This window comes from Bacillus rossius, assembly GCF_032445375.1.
Source record: "Bacillus rossius redtenbacheri isolate Brsri chromosome 9 unlocalized genomic scaffold, Brsri_v3 Brsri_v3_scf9_2, whole genome shotgun sequence".
Classification (NCBI taxonomy): Eukaryota; Metazoa; Arthropoda; class Insecta; order Phasmatodea; family Bacillidae; genus Bacillus; species Bacillus rossius.
This window is the reverse complement of record NW_026962013.1, coordinates 34,729,861-34,746,547: the sequence shown is the minus strand read 5'-3', so window position 1 is coordinate 34,746,547 and position 16,687 is coordinate 34,729,861. Positions and strand designations below refer to the sequence as shown.

The 16,687-nt window shown below is 36.8% G+C and overlaps 1 protein-coding gene across 1 annotated transcript in view; it reads right to left on the bottom strand.

Moving 5' to 3' along the window:
• Positions 1–295: 295 nt before the first annotated feature.
• The window catches only part of LOC134542828 (angiomotin-like protein 1), a 67,283-nt gene continuing 50,891 nt past the window's right edge, over positions 296–16,687 (bottom strand). The window contains exons 10-13 of the mRNA XM_063387390.1: positions 16,403–16,537; positions 16,105–16,310; positions 15,233–15,483; positions 296–3,507 (exon numbers count right to left, since the gene is read on the bottom strand). Coding sequence (XP_063243460.1) covers positions 2,836–3,507; positions 15,233–15,483; positions 16,105–16,310; positions 16,403–16,537 — 1,264 coding nt within the window. The 3' untranslated portion in view covers positions 296–2,835. The remainder of the gene's footprint in view (positions 3,508–15,232; positions 15,484–16,104; positions 16,311–16,402; positions 16,538–16,687) is intronic.

Sequence of the window (16,687 nt, the reverse complement as noted above, 5' to 3'; positions counted from 1 at the left end):
AAAAAATAATGAATACAATTAACTTTGCTACTTTTCAACCTTTATCTCTGCTCTTCAGTTCTCTATGCCTTTTGTTTTTCCTCATTCTCTCACTTTAACTTAATCCTTTTTTCCTCTGTTCCTCTTTTTTTTTTTTTTCATATGCCATTCTCACATTTTTTCTCATTTCCCACTTTAGCATTTAACAACACACAGGCAACAAACAAAACCTATCTAATGACATCATGAAAAAGAATTCAGCCTTTAAAAGTGTATAGTGAAAGTTTACATGGTTAAAATAACAAATATCAACCAATTACTTGGAGAAACATTTATTTACTGAGCCTTCATGGTAAGCATGTTTCATGTCACTAAGAAACTATATCTCAAGCACTTACAACTCAACAATAACCTGGTTAGTTGCATAATACAAAATAGCTATACAGCAAAACAGCCTCTTCATGGTTTACATTACACACTGACTAGATATTGTGGTACAGCCAGCTCACAGAAAGCACGTCTCCTCCATACAACAACCGCATATAAAACTAACATTCATACAAAAATAAAACTGCAAAAAACATTTCTGGTTCTAAGTTTGAAAGTTTTCATCAGTCTTATTTAAGGCTATGCACCAATAGGAAGATCTTCTCAAAAGGCACCTATGGCAAATAATATTTAGGTAGTTGATTTGTACAATATTTTGGGGGATCAGTTTTTGAGATTCAGTCTAAGAAAAGCAAGATTCATCTGACAGAGATTATTATAAAAAAAAAGCACAATTTTGTAGCAAAAAAATTCATGATTTAGAAGAAAAATAGCATACGTTACACACAAGGTAACAAATAGGGCCATTTGTTATAAAATTGCCACAGTTAATAATAACAAACTATTCAACTACAGATGAGATGACTGCCTGAAAAAACAAAACGTTTTTGCAATGCTTACATCGCAACTATATTAAGGCACAACACACTGCTAGTGATGTCTAATGGAAGGGCAATAGAACTGTGCCAGAATTAAACATACATGGTTATAATTCATTAGGACACTAAACAAAGAACAAAAAGTAAAGAACCTGTGTATGTAAAGTCTGCCGTTGATTAGTAAAGCTATAAAAGTTACCATAATATTAAAGACGTTCAGAACTTTCAAGAGATACTTGCTGCGAAAAAAATGACAGTGGCAAACTCTAGCTATAGAATTAACTTGGTGAACAACAGTAAAATAACTTTTTTTGCCCTTAATTAATAAAAAATTACACCAAAAGCAATTAAATTCAAAGTGTCATTCACTTTAACAACATACTCACATGTGTATCTATAGTAAATTATTAACATATGCTCACTATACTCATATTCTGTGAACATAATACAAAATGTAACACCTTGTCAAAAAATCATAATTTTACTTTGAGTGATTTGCTTAGTTTTTAAATACAATCAAAAGATCCTACTGCTATAACACTGTATGTAGTAAAAGCACAAAACAGATCTCAACTTTGTAAAAAAGGGAAATGGTCTTTCCTGTCCTTGTAACAGATTTTGATTTCAAAACCAATCCCAAATTTGCTCAGGTTAAAATTTTCAGTTACATTTATGGCTAGTAGCTGAACATAATTTACCATTTTCAATGTCCTTTACAACTAAGACCAGTAATCTCTTGCATTAAGAATTATATTTGTATCACGTTTGTAGTAATGTTGTGATTTTTTTTTTTTTTTTAATTAATAAGTCAGAACTGAAAATGTCCAAGAGAATATAAATCTGGTAGTGCATACTTTTGTTTCTGATGATTAATGGATGTATTAAAAAAAATCCACAGGATTAAAGAAGTAAGAATTTCATCCCTTAGAATGCTTCACATTGAAGATCAGGAAAATTTTAATTGCTGGAAAAGAGATATTGAACATCCTATAGTTATGACTAAAGTGCTAAAAATAAGTGAGATTAACTTCTAATTAATTGTTCTGTGTATATAAATTACAAATGGAATACTTATAACTTTACCAGCTCAGCTAATATTAAAATTTGTCTCAGTATTAAAAAAAATATATATTTTGGTGGCATTAGTTTAAAAAATATCAGCGACATGTTAGATAATTGTTACGTGTCACTCACTAATGAAGAGACAAGATTTTATAGTGTTATTTTGATACACTAATTAAAAATAGTGTTTTTCAACAAGTATTATTATATAAGGTTCATTAATATTTTCACACTTGTTTTGCCAAAATAGTATAATTTTGTCAGAAAAATACTGTATTAGAATAAATGTAATAACGATGTCTGTCTAGGAGATTTGATACAGTTTTTCACCGGGTCTTGACAGTTTTTTATAAGCAGGTTCACTGTATTGAGGTCTTATTTTATAGAAAAGGCTCACATTCGGGACCATGGCCGAGCCGGATTAGCGATTTTGTCCCACTATCGAATGTCAAAATTGTTTTAACTGGAATACCAAAGAAAAATTACTATACAGTAGAACATTTCATAAAATTTGTAATAGCTATTTTGTAGAAAAGAAAAATAAAGATAAGGTTTACTGCTTGAAAAAATCTCTCATATGTTGCAACCATCATTCCAAACTTCAAAAAATCATTACAAACAAACACACGCCCTAATTCCCTCGCAAAATCTGATAATGGGAGGCTCAATCAGTGTCTGACTGTAGAATGCCCTGAGCTGAAGAATATCGGATAGTGTTGCAGTGACGTACATCAGGTGACATTTAAATTTTATCGCAACCGACCATAAAATCTTGTCCCTATTGATAATATAATACGGAATGAAAATGCAAGACTACCTGTAGTTTTAAAACTGGAGCAGCTAGTGAACATACGTTACGCCACAACATTCAGAAATGAATGCGGTACCTATTGGTGCCCGTGCTGGCCACGGACTTGCCGCTCGCGCTGCTGTCCGTCGAGGCCGGCTTGGCGTCCCGGGTGAGGGAGGAGCCTCGGCGTATGCGCGGGGCAGGCAACAGGCGCAACTTTGTCTGGGAAGAGGAATCTTCACTGGCGCTGGTGGCAGAGTCTCTGGTCACCTTGTTGTTGGGGAGATTCCCCGCCGGCTTCCTGAGCGAGCCGTCGCTGAGCCGGCCGTACTCGCCCAGCCTGCGCGGGGCGGGAATGTTGGACCGCCCCCTGGCCTCGGGCTCCGGCACCGAGGGCGTCTTGCGCCCCTCTCCGTCGCTGAGCCGGCCGTACTCGCCCAGGCGACGGGCCGGCGGCCTGGTGGCCCTACGGGGGCGAGGCAGCGAGCTCGGGGCCGGCGGCAAGCTGCCCGAGCGACTCCTCGCCCCGCCGCATGACTCGGGCATGCGCTGCTGCTGGGAACTACGACCTTGTTTCTCGAGGAGCATTATCTCCTCCGGTCTGCCTTGCTCGTAGCGGGTGGGCACTAGCCACCCTGTCTCGAACAGACGTTCCCCCACCCCTACACTCGCCAGTAGTGGCTTGGGTATTTTTCCTTTTCTCGGCGCAGTGCCTGTATTAGAGAATCCTGGAAAACAGCAAAGACCGCGCTGAAAAGGAAGAAAGAGAGAGACGAGAGTTGCGGATAACCCAGGAGCCATGATGAGTGGTTATACGGTTAGTAGAACACCACGCAACATGCCTGCTGGTGAAGGTTAGGAATGCTGGACTCTACATTTACTACACATGCTATACGTTCAGCACGTTATTTCATAAATGTACGGCATTGCTTTGAACCGAGCCAGTCTTGCAAACGAGGAAGGGTACAGCAAAGTCAAGCAAGGAAAAAGAAAAAGTAGGGGTAGCATTCGCTCAAAATCCAAAATAACACTTCATATGTAAAATTCTTTCTAGCCAAACACAAGATTGGTTTCAGTGCCTTGAATCAAACCTCCAAAACATTTCAAAAAACACACTCTCTCATTCAATGTGTTTAGCAACAGCAGCAGTTAAGCATGCAAGCAAAGACTGTGCAACAAAATTCAGAAAACACTGCAGGCAAAAAAAGCTCCACTAACAGCATTCAGATAAACACTACACTTACAGGTGTGTGCAAACTCTTTTAACTTTTCAACTATTTTATTCTGACAAAAAGTAAAAGTAGTGAAAAAATTAATTGTTACAGAGTTAAGAATGTTTTAAAATATTAAATTGTCAGAAATAATAAATTGTCTGTTCTTGAATGTTATGTATGGCTGTGCCTACCAGAGTACAGTAGAAACCACAAAAAAATATAGTTAGGTACATCGAAGTATACTGCAGGTGGAAACTTAGTACTTTCCACAGCAACCATTGGTGTGCGCCTAACTCCTCCAGAGCCCTCATCCTAATGGAAGAGGGAGGAAAAGATGGCATGTAGTGCTGGGAATAGCAGCTATTGACCATAAGTTATTTTAGTCTTAGCATATTTGGTTTGTTTGTGTTGAGCAATTCCACGTAAAAATAAATACTTTTTCAGAAGGCGATAGCAGTTTTATAAACAAAATTAAGGAATCAGTTTGAATTACCTTGATTTAAAAATCTGCAGCATAGAAAAATGTCTACGACTGTGATCGGTACAGAAAACAATGTGTGGGTTGTGTGGATACTTGGGTGAAAAACAAGCTGAAGCCAGTCAATTTATTTTAAAAATAGTTTTACCCCCATCCTCATTAGTTCAACTTCAGCGTAGGTATCACCAGGTGTGCAGACGTATAAAGTACCAACATGTAAGACAACCTGTCATGTAAATTAAGTAATGATTCAAAATCATTGTCTCACACAGAAAAATTAGGTCGGTAGTAGTATTTAATAATTTATTTTCATTTTCTGACTTACAAGATAGACCTATTGTAAAGAATAATTCAGATAATAATTTATACAGTAACTATAGGTAATGAAATAATTTCTGACAAAAGTGAGTTGATTATTTACATAATGTGTACTTTCAACATTTAATACCTAGAAATAAATATAAAATTTTGAAATTAGAATCTTCTTTTAAAAAAGTTCTAACTACAACATAACAAATGATAGCTATTTTCTTTACCCGCTTATTGCCATTATAATCAATGAATTTTACCCCCTTACTGCCATTATAATCAAAGAAATAATTAGGGGTGTGCGAATAGTGGATTTTGATGGTCGAATATTTTTGAATCGAATAGTAAAATTTTCGAATAGAATGCGAATAGTTTCGAAATAGAATAGTAATTTATATATATATATATATATATATATATATATATATATATATATATATATATATACACACACACACACACACACACACACACACATATATATACATACACACACACACACACACACACACACACACACACACACACAGTAAAACCCCGATTTTACATTACCGCTTTTTACGTTTTCCCGTTATTTGCACCATTTTTTTTGGGCCCGTTTTAACCTTATTTGATTCAATGCAATTAATTCCCGTTTATTACAACAAGCCCATAACCTACTTCCCGCTATTTACGCTGTTTGTTTTTGCAATGACCTACATAAATTCGTTATTCCCATGTTTGTCATGGACGTCTTACCTTTGAAGATATAACTTTTGTATGAAATACAAAATCCTAACTGCTGTTGGGAACACTAGCGCTATATCTCGTCGATGTTTCGAAGTTCTCTTCTATTAAAAACGGTATTAACAGGCTGCCAACACTGGTATAATCATGGACTTCACGCGAACGTTAGCACGTGACGCTAGCTCTATAGTTTATAGAAATACCTACTGTTAATCAATAACTTATACATTCAGGATTTCCGGCATGTATCTTTGTAAAGTCTGTTATTGACAACGTGGTCGGCAGTATCGTGAAATTACCCCTGTAATTACTGTGTTTTTAACAAGATGGCTACAGGTAAAAAACGTAAAACATTATCGATTGACGAAAAACTTAAGTTTTTAAAGTGCGTGGACAGACATGTCGGTACTCGTGTTTCACTCGCTGAGAGGTTAGGCATCCCGATTTCAACACTGAACACAATTGTGAAAAATCGCGACATGATAGAAGAAAGTGCATCGCAGTGTGGTAGTTTTTCGAAGAAGCGAAAATACGTTTGTGCATCGAAATACGAGGAACTTGAAGTACTTTTGAAGGAATGGTTTTTTGGTGCAAGGTCCTCAAATGTACCAGTAAACGGTGTTTTGTTAAGAGAAAAGGCACTATTTATAGCAACACAGCTAGGAATATTAGATGAGTTTCGTGCATCCAATGGTTGGATTGACCGTTTCAAACAAAGACATAACCTTGTATATAAAGCAGTATGTGGTGAAAGTAGAAGTGTAGACTCTACAACTGTAGAAGTGTGGAAACAAGAGCAGTTACCCAATTACATACAAGGGTATGCACCGAAAGACATTTTTAATGTGGATGAAACAGGCCTGTTTTATTCTCTACTCCCAGACAAAACACTGTGTTTGAAAGGGGAGCAGTGTCATGGTGGAAAACTTAGTAAACAAAGGCTCACTGTTTTGCTAATGAGCAATTCAGATGGCAGTGAGAAACTTCAGCCATTGGTGATAGGAAAGGCACAAAAACCAAGGTGTTTTAAAAACATAAAAACTTTGCCAACAAAATATTTGGCAAATCAAAAGGCCTGGATGACGTCAAAAATCTTCGAACAGCAAATGCGTGCTCTGGATGCATCAATGGGTGTTAATGGAAGAAAAATTTTGCTGTTTCTTGACCAGTGCCCAGCTCACCCTCAAAACTTGAATTTAAGGAATGTACAGCTTGTTTTTTTCCCTGCGAACTGCACCAGTGAGCTTCAACCTTTGGACTTGGGCATCATTCATGCCTTCAAGTTAAAATACAGGAAAAGGATTGTCCAAAAAATGTTGAATATCTTGGATGCTGGCAAAAATCCACAAGAAAAAAAAATCAATGTTCTGGATGCAGTGCATGAAATTGCCTATGAATGGAAACAAGTTGCATCAACAACAATTTCAAATTGTTTCAGGAAGGCAGGTTTCCCAAGCTCAGAAACAGTGTCTACAAATGAGGACAGTGAACCAGGCAGCAGCATAGAGGAAGAAGACTGGAAGAAAATTCAGACAGGCAGTTTGTTCAGCGACTTTGTCAATATTGACAGTCATGTACAAACAACAGAAGTACAATCGATTGATGAAATTGTCAGTTCGCACATGAGGGAACAGCAACCTGAAGAAGATGATGGTGGTGAAGATGAAGATGAAGAAATCCCTATGCCTCACAAGCATGAAGCTCTCGAAGCAGTTTCTGTTTTGAGAAACTTTTTTTCTGGGTTAAACTGTCCTGACAGTTTGTTTGACCAGCTGAACCATATAGACAAAAAAATAGAAGAACTGAGCAGCCAACAATTAAAGCAAACAAAAATTTCAGATTTTTTCACATAGTGTTGATATAATTGTAAATTCTTTTTTGTAACCTATACATACTTATTTGCTTTTACTGGAATTAATTTTAAACCTCTTTCATAACCTATATTGTAGTAATTGTAAACTGGAATTTAATATAGTATGTAGTTGTGACTTTACCTTGTGTGTGTAGGTAGACTGTATGAGTTGTTGCCTTTTTTTACATTTAAAAATTAAACTTTTGCATTAGTAAACTTTTATTACTATCTGTATTATTTTTATTAATATTCTTAGCTTATGAATGTCTAATGTTAGTATGAATTGCTAGTTAAAGTAAGGAAGTATGTACATAGACTGTGCCAATTTTTACCCTCTACAGAATATATATAGTATGGGACTTAAGTGTTAATATAATAACCCTTTTTAGCTATGTGTCAGACACTCATAATGAATAATTATGTGTATACCAGAGTACACTGTGTTTAGGTCTTATAATATAACAGTTCTTCGGGCAAAAAAAGGAATTTTACACATTTCCCTTATTTTACACTTTCCCGCATTTTACAACATTTTCATACACCCCCTTGAATAGTGTAAAAAAGGGGTTTTACTGTGTGTGTGTGTGTGTCTATAATATATATATATATATGTTATCACACTGAACAATGGCAGGTTTTCATATATTTAGTTTATACAAGATATTTTCTGCGAATGAAACCACAAAAAAAAAAAAAAGTCACAGTACTTTTAAGAGTTATTGAGGACATGAATTTTTATTTCATATATAATAATATTTAATAATTGTTATCTATTGTTTTTCCTTTCGGTTACCACAATGGAAAAATTTGGATAAAAAAATGCGTAGCATGGGAAATTAATTTCATTGTACTTCAAACATATATGACCGGAAAAACTCCGTGATTAACTTCAATACTCAAAACGAGTATATGAAAAGGTTATCATTGAATAAAATATTTGAAACAGTTAATTTTAACGGTTTTGTAAACGATTGCAACCGTTCATCAAATACGTATACGGTAGTCGTTGGCATACCTGCTAACTGTATTCGTTTGGAAATTGCTTCATGTTTACGTTTACCGTCTGGCTTTTGTAACCAAGTTGGTTTAATGTAGGATGATTTTGGTTTGGTTTTTTTCTTGAAATGAACCTTTTAAAAATACAATGCGGTTATGTTAGTAAGAATGTATAAATACATTAGAAATTACATTAGAAGCTGGTGAAAACCGAAGCTCTTGGAACCACCACGAGAAATAAAACACAGCCATGTAAATACCGTATTGGCCCGCGCCCGAATATAAGGCGACCATTTTTACATAAACGAGAGATGATAAAATTGGAAGTCGCCTTATTTTCGCACCCAAGACGTCAGCACCGCAAAAATTAGTTCCAAGCTGAAAGCTACAGTAGAAACATTGTTAAAATGTTCATGATTTTTTATATTAACTAAAACTTCGTTACCTCACACTGGGAAAACGGTAAATCCACCCAATATTGCAGTATCTCAAAATGGAAACTTTTTATTACACAATTCATATTTGTACTTTGTTTACAATCGCGTGTTAACATTTACGGTAATTTAATTTCAGATTTTTAACGGAAATATTTGTACTAAAATATCACAGCTATTTTCAGAACGATTGTTTACGTTAACGTTCACGGCTGCCAACTGTCTTTCCACAATATTTCTTTGTTGTAAAACGAACATTGCCAAACACGTACGAAGACGCCATATTTACAGGAATTTGGTACGTTGCTTCAAAAGCTATTTTAATACTTTCACAGTAATCCACTCTTTATTTACGTAAAAACCTTTCAAACAACATAATTAACATAGATTATTCTTTAAAATTCATAGGACAGAGACACACTTGTCAGAAAGTAATATGGACAAATATTCGCGGTCACGTCACCGAAGTTATTCATGGCCGTATGCTTCACCATGGCTGCTAGCCACTTGTTTTGTTCCGGCAAGCTGCATTCTTTGTTTTGGTTTGCTTTGTTACGTTTAACACACTACTAAATAGTAATACGTAGCTTAAGTGAAATGGAAAGTTAAATGCGGTATACATAAATGCAAAAAGGATTTATCAACACAAAATGTATGTCTAAAGAATTTTTACATTTGTTTGGCCTCCTGAAATTGCAGGTCGCCTTATATTCGGGCCAATACGGTATTCACAATTTTAAATTTTGCTATTCGACTTACGAATGCGAATAGTTCGTCAGTTACTATTCGCAACTATTCGTGTTTACGAATATTCACACACCCCTAGAAATAATCTAAAATCAAGGTTGCATTGTGACTACAGTATAATCTCTATTACTACCAACAACAAAAATATTTTAATTTATACATATATGTATATATAAACACATTTTGACATGCCATATTTCAGGAATTATACATCTTTATAAACTTTTGTAGGAAGAAGCTGAGTATGTTATGTATTTATATAATGGAAAGAACTATGCCATGTTTTCTACACTATTTAATAACCAAAATTACAGCTAAGTTGAGATGTTCATCAACAGCTCAAAGAGACAGCACTTAATGTGACAAAAACATTGTATTTAAGTATAAAATAATTCTTTGAAGAGAAAGACTCATAGCATCTTTACAAGTGATAGTAAGAATTGACACAATCTTATCACATCATTTTAAAAAAAAATGCAACTTGTTAAGTGATAATTTGTTCATACAAGAAATTTAAGTGTTACATGACAGAATTCTTAAAATAAATTACAATTTTAGGCAATAAGTTTACACACCCCTGTGACAAAAGAAACACAAACTTTATGCAAGTGACAAAACATGAGTAGCACAACTCTACTGAGCAGAGCACGCCAAATTTTATAACAAACTTATAAATTTGTGGCAAGACATTACTTACTTGGAAACTTCAGCATCATCAGAAAAACAAAGAGCAAATTAGCCACAGCTAAAGCCTATGCAGAATAAAGCATTAAACAGTTTTAAATGTATATGCAGTTTAAATTACAGCATTATTTTATTTTATAGTAACTAAATTTTTTTTTGTATTAACAAAAATGAAGTCACTTCACACATATTTGCTTGCATGAGTTAAATAACGGTCCTTACGACCAAAGTGTGTAGAAAACATTATTGCTACTTCAAACAACATAGCTATGAACACATTGGAAATCCATGAATACAAATGTCAGCAAGCAGCCCATACACAATCTACCCCCAATTGCCAAGTTCTTGTGGGTTCTAGAATAGAGAGGGTACCATTTAAAAGAAAATAGTTTGAGAATCAGCAAACTGTGTTTTGGGAATTTTTGAGATAATCTGGAACAGTGTTATTTGGTCGGAAAATTGCCGCTACTATACTTTGCAAATTTTTGTTAAAGAAGAAAACTAGGGACCCCAAAAAATGGTGCAACACAAATTTTCATTATTTCTGTGGAAACACAAAGTCTGGTGCAATATATAGCTGTCTCCAAGAGTTGTTGAATGTCATTTCTGAAAATGTCATGCAGTACGTCATAGATTTGTAACACAGGAAAAAAATTTCAATAACTAAGTATTTCAATATCTCAAAAGTAGTATTTTTTTTTCTATTACCGCACCAATCAATATTATTTATGAACAACCACTAACACAATACTTTGCTCTTTGTGCTGTGTGTATGAAACAGTTACACAGCTTGTATCTTCATATCTTTGGTTATTTAGTAAAAAAAGCAGGATGGCTTTGTTTACAAGAGAAGCTACTAAGAATTTAATATTTGTAACTGGTTTTATGTAACTTTTCTTTAATTACTTGACATGACACAAAATTTTCTGTTGGTTTTTCAAGTGGATAAATCTTTGTTTCCCGGAAAACAACTGAACAAATGTGCAAAATTAATATGAAATAACCCTATTTAATATTTAACACTTTACATTTTAATCATTTTATGGCCAAGAAATGATTAGTGGCACAAGAAAAAGATTTTATTGGCCATAAAAGTGGGTTCTAGCAATATTTGATTTTAGGAGATAAACACAACTTTGTTTCTCAATTTTTTTGTACTACTATATTTTGTTGTCTTCTTTATTGAAATTTATTGTAGAAAGAACATAAATTACAAATATTATAGGATGAAATTGTAATTAGTTTTTATTAAACAATTTAAGGAAACCTGTTTTCAAAATTTTAAACAAAATAGAATGCTCTATACTGGTAAATAAACTTTACTTTAAGGCACCCCCATCCCCCTTCCAAGGGAACCATACAGTGTGCAGAGCTTCAGAACAAACCATGCAATTTGAAAATTGCTCAATATATCAGTCAGGTCTGATTATGAAAAGCATTTAAGAATATGCTGAGGGCAGATAAGAAGTTATATTTCTGTGTTTCCTTTTTTAACTGTATTTTAGAAGCGTGAAAATTACTAAAATGCAAGACTTCAGAATAATTTTTACGCATGAAACACCCAATACAGATTCTTGAAAATACAACTTGCATTACACCTTCATCTTAATTTCTCCACCATGTAATGTTATGGTCTCCACTCAAATATCATAGTTGTATTATGCAGAATTAGAAGTTAGAGCTTTGCACTTAGAGGAGATACCGTGCTAGAAGCACCAGCGAGCGTCACACTTATTTTTCCGCCACACTAACCCAAAAACACCCCTCAATAGGCGCCTAATCAATTAATTCATGAATCCATCAAAACCACAGGGTAAAATCCATCCTAATTCTTCTTTATTTTTGCAACGAAAATAAAACTTAAATCATTCTTTTCTCACCTCAAGACAACAGAATATCACTCAGATTTTCAACAAGGAATAATGGGTAAAACATGGAAATTATCTTAAATTGAAACTCTACAGGAGTTGTATAAAATTATGTCGATGATTAAACCACACGAAAAAGGGTGATCACTGCATTCGAGCACAAACCAAGTACAGTCAAACCTCTCTGAAACGTCCCCTCACGGTTCCCAGGAATAGGGTCGTAATAGAGGGGGGGTCGTAATAGATGTTTTCAGTTGATTTCAACCCCCCCCCCCCCCCATTCCCAAACCGCTACTTGCTAAGAAACCAGCCGTACAATGGCAGGATGCTGTCACTCACAATGCTAGACGGCTTTGCTTTAAACCCACTTCAACCTTCATGACAAGTCCGTCGCCCTACAGGCCACCTCTAAAGAAAAGATGTCAAAAGACAGTTTATTTTTACTGGTTAGTTTACATATACGTTTTCTGCTTGCCGTAGTTAAATACACTAGAACCCCGATGTCACGAACACGGGATTTAACGAAGCAGTGATTTTACGAATACATTCTCGGGAACCGTCAAAAAATTGGACATTTTGACCAAAATTTAAAAAAAAACAAAATGAAAGATCATTAAAATCTGTTAATTTTAACACACAGCGTATTTTTGTGTCGGCTTTAATACTTCCAATAATGTTCATGTAAGAATAACAAAAAAAATAATGGGACATTTCCTTTAAAAATACGGCAGCAGTAGCTTGTGCAACGTAAATGGGAGCGCGGGAATATCGTCTAGACAGGCTGGCGGCAGCACAGGCGGCGGATGCATGACGTCATACGGCTTACCTCTCCTTTCCTTGTCAGACTTCAAGGTTCATCGTGTCTCTCTCCCCCTCCTTTTCAACGTCCTTATAGTCCATTTCTGGTAAAATAAAAATTTTTAAGAGCCCCCGCGACAGCCATTTACCGTTAATTGGTTTGATACAATTTGTTTGTTAGTTACACAACATTATTTCTGCTGGAAAATCACTGAAACTTCAAAATTTCTTTAATGGAAAAATTTAGCAGGGCCGTAAAAGTATTCATTTTTGCCGCAAATAAACTATACTCACCCTTCCTGCCGGACAACATTCTCGGCGCGTGACGCATGGCAACTACAGTCGTGTGCCGCGCACAGCCACAAAAAACCTACGCGATTTCCAAACTATACTATATATCCGACTGGAGTCTGTTTACGAAAAGCATTTAAGAATTTGTTAATGCCCAACTGGTTCTATTGAGATAAAATGGCTAAAAGGCATGTTTTCGAAGTTTTAGGTGTAAAAAACCCGTTACAAATTTCTTGAAGGTATCATAGGGAAATGCATTACACCTTTATCTTTATTTTTCCGCCATATAATGTTACGGTCACCGCTCAAATTTTACAGTTATCGGACGGGAACGAGATGACTGCGCGCCAGTTCAGAGCCTTGCACTTAGAGGTTTTACCGCGCTAGAACTACCATTGAGCGTCGCTCTTATCATCCCGCTTCACTAACACACACGCTGACCAGACGGCGCCCTAAAACTGATTAGAGGAAGCATGTAGAAATGCAAGGCAGGAAATTTTTCCAGCTTATCAACCAGGACCCGGGCAAGTCTTGACTATCAAGCTTTTCACATTAAAATATAAGAGACTTGTATTGTGTAATTTCGGTGTTATTTAGCGGTTTTTCTTAAAAATCGCTTTTTTCGCATTTTCCATATAAATTCGTGGAAAATTTCGTGATTTCGCGATTCACCATATAATCGTGGCCCTAGTTATTGCTCGCGCGAGAGGCGAGACGTGGAATGTTAGAAGATAAATGCGGGGTAGACAGACGGCAGCCAGTGTGTTTCCTGCGCGGGGAATAAATGGCGTAGCCTTTTTTTTTTATGCTGGGTGAAGCGACCTTTTTCTATCAACCCACGGGAAAATATAATTGCTTGAGCTGTCAAAATAAACATCGCTGCGGCAGTTAAAAGAAGTCGAGGCGGGCGTGCATCCAGTCAGACGCTGTGTATTGTCAACCGATAGTAATCAAAATCAAGAGAAATCCAGCAGGTAGCTTTGCCTTAACTGCGTACCACACTAGACACTCGCAGAAGCTAAACATAATAACGTTGCCACAAAAACCTTTATCTGCACCCTGCCGGCAAAGGGACGTGGAATGGGGGTTGTTAAGCGCTGACAGCGATCGACAGGAAGCACTCGGCAAGAGGAACACGGTAACACGCTACTCACCACAAGAAACTTATTTTCTGTCCGATTTTCTTTGGATTTTCGGCAATTTTTTCATTGTTCCTCGAAATCGGGTTGTACTAGAGAGGTGGTCGCAATAAATGGGGTCGCAACAAAATGGTTTTACTGTATTCACAAGTGAATTTCTATAAAGCAACTTAAGCTACATGGAATTCTACAGGATTATGATTATCCCAATTAAGGGCGATGGGGGCATTACCCACCACCCCTTCCTTTTAATTTCAAAATTTAAAAAACTGGTGAAATAATTTTAAAAAAATCTACTCCAATGTTTTGATGACTTCTCAAGGCAGAATTTGAAACAGCAAAAGAAATATTCTACTACATTGTTTTAATAATGACTTTTCAAGATTTCAGAACTGGTTAAAATTACCTTTAAGATATATTAGTTTCCAAAATTTTGGAATACCAATTTACTCAACTATGGAGGTATATTCCATACCACTAAGAAGATTAATTTTGCTAAAAAATACCTACTACCAATGCAAGCAAATATGTGGCAAATTAATGTAAATGTACTGATGGACAAAATAGAATTCAGACACAAGTGATGCATTGATTAGCATCTTGTAATCAACGGATAAATTCTTGGTATAAAAAATTAAATCCTACCCCTTCCCACAAAGAACTGATTCTCATAATCACTGACTTACTGATGTTGCAGACCTAGTCTATGACAATTAGAACCTTTCTTCCTGAAAAAACTACATTGTAAATAGCACCCAACATACTAATAACGCTCAAGTGATAAGGTGGGTGTGAAATAGCCTCGAATGAGCAACGTCGCATGACTAAACAACATGTACATATGGATATCAACATAAAGAGTTCATGCATTACAAAAACTAAAATTGAGCTGTTTCGTCTGTTCGCTAACCAATCAATCACGCGTCACACGAGCCTCACCTTGCTGAGCAGCTGCGAGTCGAGCTGCGAGTCGAGCTCCTTGAGCTGGTCGTCCAGCGACCGCTGCGTGTCGTCGAAGCTGTTGTCCGCGGCGACGGAGCCGTACTTGGGCCGGGGGGGAGAGGGGGAGCCGTAGCCGGCGCGGTACGAGCCCAGCTTGCCGGCGGAGGGCGAGTCAGACCCCGCGTACGAGCTGATGCCCGTGCTGCCGCTGCTCGCCGTCGAGAACACGCTCGTCGTCGACACCGGGTCTGCGGTTCAGTCACAGCTCACACCAATAAGTCATGCAACAAGTATGACAACTGACAAGCTACAAAAAGTAAAATTTAAAAAAAAAATGCTAAAAGAACAGCCGTCCTTGCTTTTTTAAAAAAAAATAACGATCAATTCAATTAAAGCCAGAGACGAGGTAAGAATCTATGGATCAGGTCTGGACATACTGTCGACATCCGGGTCACGATAACAAGAGCACTGACGAAAAGAATGGGAGGGTGAAACAAGACAACACCGAGAAAGCCCACTGACTCACAACAAAAGTCTGCCAAGCTGACCACCATGGCCTCCCTCACATGCTGCAGATGTGAAACTATAATTTATCATCAATGCTCTATTAGTAACTGTGTAAATAACGGCCAGTTATATTTAACCAGTATTTGGGATCTCTACAGGCACTGTGTTGTCCACACACCACACTGGCTGGATATTGAATTATATTGATGTACCTCACTTCCATATGTTTTTGCATTTAAAGTTACTTTACTATGAAAATTACCTCGTAAAAAATCTTTCATAACTTGAAGTGCTAAACTTAAAACAGATACGTACAAGTATGGCAAATAACAGAATATTAAGAAAATGTCAACTCAACGCACCCAGCTCTTCTCGTGACACAGACGTCCCCAGAACCGTTCCCAGGTCGGAGTTGCCGTGCAGGCTAGGGTGAGGTGTGTGGTGGGGCGAGCGACCTAGCATGCTCGGGAACGACGAGGAGGTGGTCACGTCCTTCTCGTACGCGTGCCTCTGCAGGACACGAATCATGGCGTCCTTTTCCGCCAGCTTCGACTCCAAGTCTTTGGTTCTGCGGTCGGGGAAAGAGACGTCAATCAGGACACCGGCAGTACAAATAAAAAAAAACTGGTCCGACACAATCCAAGAACCCATTGAACGTACTTGGACTCCAAGTCGGTTAGTTTCTTCTGAGCCGCGTGTACTTCGTCCATGTGCCGGATCTTCTCGGAACGAGCCTCGGCGATGAGTTTCTCCGTCTCTTGGCTCGTCTTCTCCAAGGCTGCGATCTTAGCATCCCTGCACAAACAAACCAACGATTAAGCCGGTAATTCAACTGTGCTAGTAACAATTACAGTCACTTTATATTACCAACACTTTAAAATACATTTATTCAGTTTCCAATTAAATTTACTTGGAATCTTTTACTTGCATGAAAAGTCAGGAAAA